The sequence below is a fragment of the Haemaphysalis longicornis genome, unplaced genomic scaffold (assembly GCF_048455015.1).
Source record: "Haemaphysalis longicornis isolate Haplotype H1 unplaced genomic scaffold, Haemaphysalis longicornis Haplotype H1 scaffold_1, whole genome shotgun sequence".
NCBI lineage: Eukaryota > Metazoa > Arthropoda > Arachnida > Ixodida > Ixodidae > Haemaphysalis > Haemaphysalis longicornis.
The window spans coordinates 232,708,442-232,714,917 of record NW_027526203.1 but is presented as its reverse complement, the minus strand read 5'-3'; the positions used below and the strand labels follow the sequence as shown (position 1 = coordinate 232,714,917).

General features: G+C 44.9%; 1 protein-coding gene across 1 annotated transcript in view; it reads right to left on the bottom strand.

Annotated features, from left to right (window-relative positions):
• Positions 1 to 6,257: 6,257 nt before the first annotated feature.
• Positions 6,258 to 6,476, bottom strand: part of LOC144158184 (potassium channel subfamily T member 1-like) — a 500,316-nt gene continuing 500,097 nt past the window's right edge. Inside the window, exon 18 of the mRNA XM_077688878.1 lies at positions 6,258 to 6,301. Within this exon, the coding sequence (XP_077545004.1) occupies positions 6,258 to 6,301 (44 nt within the window). The remainder of the gene's footprint in view (positions 6,302 to 6,476) is intronic.

Genomic DNA, 6,476 nt, shown 5'->3' with positions numbered 1-6,476 from the left:
AATCAAGTTTCGACGCGTGTACACTGTTGGGGGTTTTTACGGGGCTGCACGTAATAACAACAAGCGGAATATCTGAACAAATAAAAAGCTCTGTCCGAGACCCCACACAACTGTATCTGGCAGTGCTGGAAGTAAACCTTCATAATGTTCTGCTATCCCCTACGTAAGTGCCAAGACCGCAAACCATTTCGAGTGCAAAGTTGCAAGTATACCGTGATCCGCGCGACTCCTTCCCACCTTTCCCCTCCTTCTCTCACTGGGAGCAGGCTCTGGGGAGCTCTGACCTGGCAACCCACGAAACCGTCACGGCTAGAGCCCTGGACGTCGCGGGGGCCCTCTGGGTCTCCGCCACCCCCCTACCCTGAACCCAATGTCAACAAAGTGGCACTACTATTACTACTACAGTGATCATATCGCTCTATTGATTTTGAACCAGGGGTGAACCTAGACACGCATTCTCATGTACGAGTGCTTCAAGCAGTGAGCACATGGAATAGTAGATAATGTTTATACAATGCACAAAGAACGGTTAGACTGGTCTGGACGTTCCTCAATGCTGCTCCGACTAAGCATGGAAAACTGATCGCAGCGACTAGAACAACTGCTTAGATGCGTTGTAAATTCCCCACCGCACCGATAGCGCCATCAATTGGGACGCTTAAGGTACCAGAGGTGCCTCCGTTTAATGAGATTTTGGTACCTTGACCCCTTGTATTCTTTGTACTTGGCGTCACTTCCACGGGTATACCTCTGGCTGACTCGACGTAATGGTGTTCCCAGCAGCGTCTGCTTTTCTGCTGCAAAACGAAGAACTGAGCCGCCCATGGGTACGAAATGTATATTTCATTTCATTTCATTTCATTTATTTACTCTCAATGCACAAGGCGTTACAGAGAGGAGGGGTGAAAAAACAAAATAACAACATGTACAAACAAATGGAGCATGTTTAAAAAGGGTATGCGTTCATGGTACTCTTGAAGTTGGCAGGGTCAGTGATGGATGCGATGGAAGCGGGAAGGTGATTCCAGTCCGAGCTTGTTGTGGGCACGAATGAATTAAAATGAAGGTTTGTACGGCTGCTTGGAATTCCAACTTTGAAGTGGTGATCGCTGCGGGATGAAATGTAGGATGGCGGCAAAAAAAGTGAGTTACTCAGTGAGGGTATGGTATGGTACAACTTGTGGAAGAGGCACAGGCGCGAGATTTTGCGGCGAAGTGATAGGCTAGGTAGATTTAAGGTTGACTTCATATGAGTTACGCTTGCTGTACGGGAATAGTTGGACAAAATGAAGCGAGCGGCGTGATTTTGAATTGTTTCGAGGCTACTGATATGAACGTTTACGCGTGGATCCCATACAGATGATGAATATTCGAGCTTAGGTCGCACTAATGTTTTATAGAGAAGAAGTTTCAGTTCCATCGGGGCAAGGGAGAAGTTACGGCGTAAATAACCAAGAGTTCGGTTAGCACTGTTTATAATAACGTCAATGTGAGTCTGCCAGGAAAGGTTGTCAGAAATTGTAACGCCAAGGTACTTGTAAGTGCTAACTTTAGTAAGGGGGGGGGGGGAATTATTAAGTACGTAGTTAGTAGAAATATTACATGTTCGACGTGAAACTCATTATCTTGCATTTAGTAACATTAAGGTTCATTAGCCAAGTATCGCACCAGGATGAAACATTGTCTAAGTCACACTGAAGAGCAAGGTGGTCAGAAGGGGTTTTAATTTCGCGGTAAATAACACAATCATCGGCGAAAAGCTTTATGGAAGAAGAGATGTTATGTGGCAAGTCGTTAATGTAAATTAGGAAGAGTAGTGGGCCAAGAACAGATCCTTGTGGGACGCCAGAGGTTACGGGTGAGAGGGGGGAGTTGGATTCATTAGCCGTTACAAATTGGGAGCGGTCTGTTAGAAAGCATTCAATCCATTTTAATATGTTAGCATCAAGATTAAGTTTGCTTAGTTTTAGCAGTAGTAGTTTATGGCATACAGTGTCAAAAGCTTTAGCAAAGTCGAGGAAAATACAGTCAACAAGGGAAGAAGCATCAAGGGCAAGAAATAGGTCATTAGTAAAGCATAGAAGTAGGGTCTCACACGAGTACTTTTTTCCGGAATCCATGCTGGCGGTCACTAAGGAAGGAGTTGTTTTCTAAAAAAGTGATTATGTGGGAATAGATGACGTGTTTCATGAGCTTACACGGTATACTTGTTAAGGATATGGGCCTGTAATTGCGGGGGTTATGAACGTCACCTGATTTGTGAAGAGGAACCACCTTTCCCGCTTTCCAGTCGCCCGGAAGGGAATGACATTCCAAAGACTGCGTGAAAATCTTACATAAAATTACAGATAAGTAAACAGAGGTATTATGCAAAAACTTTGTACAGATACCGTCTTCACCTGGAGCGCTGGCCAATTTCATGTTTTCGATCAATTTTCGTATGCCAGAACAGTCAAATATAAGTGGTTCCATTGGAACAAAGTGGTGGGGGGGGGGGGTGTCGGGAAAAGAAAGGGCTGCAGATTTAACAAAGCATGATGAAAACACTGAGCTTAAAATGTCACAACACGCTTCTTTTGGTACACGGCTGTTATCATCATGGATTAATTCTATCGCCTTTTTTTCATTTCCGCTAATCGTCTGCCAAAATTTCTGTGGGTTAGTTGCAAGCAGGGAGGGAAGCGTTTGTTGATAATAAGTTTCTTTTGCGACGGATAATGCGCGAGCGTACTCGTTAGCTGCGTGAAGATAAGCGGAACACCTTTCCGCGTTGTTAGTTAGCTTTGCCCTTCGAAAAATTCGTTTCTTTTTGTTGAGTAGTCGTTTTAGTGTAAGCGTGAACCAAGGGGACTTTGCGTTTTGCCTAATTCTGCGGAGTGGAATATAACGATTGGTAAGTTCTGCTACCTTCTGCTTAAACAAATTCCAGTTTTTTTGCACGGATCTTTCCAGAAAATTCGAAAGGTAATCGTTTAGGAAAACCTGAAGCTCATTATTAATTGAAACATAGTCAGCTCTTTTGTAGTCCCTAAAAACTTTTGAGCTATCACTTCTTTTAGTTGTTTTATTCATGTTAAAATGAATAGCTAGATGGTCGCTTACGCCCGGAATAACTGATAGGGATTTAATTAAGTCGGGATGCGTGGTCAGCACTAAGTCTAGAACTGTGGAGGTAGACAAGGTAATGCGGGTTGGAGCATTAACCAGCTGGGTAAGGTTAAAGTCTGAACACACGTCAAGAAAGGCAGCACTGTCAGCAAAAGTTTTGGATATTGTTGGAAAAGAGGGAGACCACGAAACATTAGAGAAGTTAAAATCACCTAGGAGAAACATAGGCGCAGCCGGAAACCTTACTCGCAACTTATTTAGGACATCGTGTAAATCATTTGCGAAGCCGGTAGTTAGGTTAGGAGGCCGGTAGCAGCCACAAACAATGATATCTTTGTGGTTAATGCGAACACACGCGACAACAATTTCAAGCGGCGAAACAACAGGCACATTGAACGAGCTGATCTCGTCGCTAATAGCAATCAATACGCCGCCCCCGCACCTCGTACCCCGGTCACAGCGGTAGAACTTAAACTTTTTTGAACAGTTAAATAATTCATGATTTTCTATTTTCGCGGACAGCCAGGTTTCAGTTACTATGACGACATCAGCTAGACATGTATCTATTAGTGCAGATAGGGCATCACGTTTGTTAGTAACACTTCGAGAATCACATAGTAAAAAAGAAAATTCATGTGCTCGAAAGTGCTTATCTAGCTATCGTGGTGAAGGAGGAGCGCTGGTCCCTGCGCTTTCTGCGTTTGTTGCTTGGGGGGCAACGTGTACGGGGTTATCATAAATAGGCCCAGCCTCAGTTACACGATCGGTGACCGGACAATAAACGTAGGCTTTCTTGTTAATTACTATCTTGTTATACTTGAGGTAATATGGCTGCCCAGTGGTTTTCGCGAAATTTAAAAGCTTTTTCTGGATGCTGCGCGTGGCCTTCGCTAACTGACACGGGGGTGCTACGAAGCATAGATTTCTTAGTAAAGACACCTTCTCTTGTTTTGAAAGAACTAAAACGAACAATGACAGGTCGACATTTGTTCTGCACAAAGGTTCCAATCCTGTGTGCACGGGAGATGGCTTCATTAGGAAGTTCCAGTTCAAGGGACGCAGACAGGATTTCACGGACTTTTAGTTCAGACTCAGCCCAGGTTTCTAAGACAGAATCTAATAGCCCATAAAAAATTAGGTTATCCCTACGAGAGCGATCCTCGAAGTCATCAAGCCGTGAACTGAGAGCGGCACTTTCGTGTCGCACGGCAGCCGTTACGAGACCTTGCATCTGTGTATCGTCTGGAACGCTCTCGAGGGAAGTAACCTTCTGTTCAAGAACCGTTAGTCCAGCGGTTAAATCTTACTTTGGAATCAAGTAGCAACTGGTTTTCTTTAACACCGTTAATAGACTTCTGCAAGTTGTCATGACGCTCATCCAAGTGTGCGGTTAGTTTGCTGATGGCGGCTAATACTTCGCTATTCGGACCAGGGTTCTGTTCTATATCCCCGCAAAGAAGAAGTTCCTTTACAACGAGAAAACAATCTGCGATTATATCAAGCAACACATGTGCGCATGGAAGGAGCAGCAGACAATAGTTACTAGATCGCTTAGCGTTATAATCTTGGGAGGGACCAACCTGGACGAAAAGCAAAAAGTGGTTGGATGAGACCATTGTGGCGGCCGCTCCGTTCCACTGCCCACTGAGGTGCGCGGTGCAAGGCTGGCTGTATTTGTAGCTTTCTGGGTGGCTTGACGATGTCGATGCGGTTGGCTTGATGGCAGCTTGAGGGGTTACCGGAACGGGAGGTTGAAGTGGCACCGGGCAACAACGGCTCGGTTCGGGCAGGCGAGGGCACGTGCCGTGTGGCGTGCCAGGCGCATGTGGTTCCACGCAGACCGGCGAGCTCGTGCTGATGACTGCGAATAACTGGACCAAAAGCAAAAAGTGGTTGGATGAGACCATTGTGGCGGCCGCTCCGCTCCACTGCCCACTGAGGTGCGCGGTGCAAGGCTGGCTAAGCGTTTAAGATCCCCCAGTTAATCCAAATGAATCCTCAACCGGTAACTGTGGCACACCTGATAGCACAGGTTCAGTACCTTAGACACGTAGAGCCAGAACATCCTCGAGTGTGTTCACTGGGTGCTCTTCAACAAACTTCGAAACCTAAGTCTATTAGCGAATCGATCTTTTAAGGGCCGTTAGATTCTGTGACCGGCTATTAGTTCAATGTGGCTACGTTGCAGCGTTTCCCCCTTACCCAATAGGAGGGTGATGGCACCAACGACGTCTAGGCTAAAGCGTTCTAGAGCAATTTGTTGACAACACACTAAACTTTCTTACACCCTTTTTGGCAAAAAAAGATGGAACAATCTTGTCTCTTGGCGAACACTTTAAAAGGTGTTTTGGCTAAAAAAGGTGTAAAGATGAAAGAAGGGTGTTCGTGGGAACACCCTAAAAAGGGGTGTATGGTTGCTCAATACCCTAACATAAGGGTGTGGGCAGCGGAGCTACGCGTGACGGTGTGGATGGGCCGAGAGCGCAGCATCACATACAGACACAATCTACATGCACAAGTCACACTTGACCATCAAATGAATTCGGAAAGAAAACCAACTGGATGCATGGGGACAGCGAGTACATACGTACTCAGAAATACAACTGCTCTTTATGCCTCCAATAGAGCCCGTGGGCTTGTCGAAAAAATAAGATGTTTTAGCGCTAATTTCGGAATTATGCATTTTTTATGTAAGCATATACAAATGAGGATGTGGATTTCCAAAAACGGTTTAATCGAGGGGTAGTTATTCTGTTCAATAAGTCATAAAATTTTATTAAATACCAGACAAGTATTCCCCGTCATCATAACACAGGTTAAGAAGGGTGTTCAATATTTTAACACCTTTTTTCCCCAAAGGGTGTAAAGATACAAATTAGTGTGTTGGAAACTCAGAAAAAGGGTGTGAAGAAAAAGGGTGTAAGAAAAAGGGTGTAAGAAACCTCCAACTTTGTAGGTATTTCATACCCGTTTACACGGGTGTACCGAAGAGTTTCTACAAGCGGAGTATGTTTTGTACCTCACGATGTTTCACAGAACATAAATTTTCATAATTTATTACAAGCGAAGCAGTTTAACCTTGAAGTAGGTTCGGTGGCGTTAGCAAAAAAACACAGAGAAAACGAACTGCGCCCAGTGTAAAGGGTGCACTACCGCAGATAAGGTATTACACCAGTGAAGCCGGCTTTGTAGCCTGTTCGAGTGTTATCACAGAAGGCGCAAGCGTATACGCACCTCTCACAACACCATTTCAAAGGTACTAGTCTTTTTTGGATTCTAAAACGCAAAAAGAATTGGCGCAGCTTGCTGTGGTGGTGCAAGGCTGCAGAAACAGCGTAGTTGGGGGTCGACCTAGCTTGTTTCCTTCT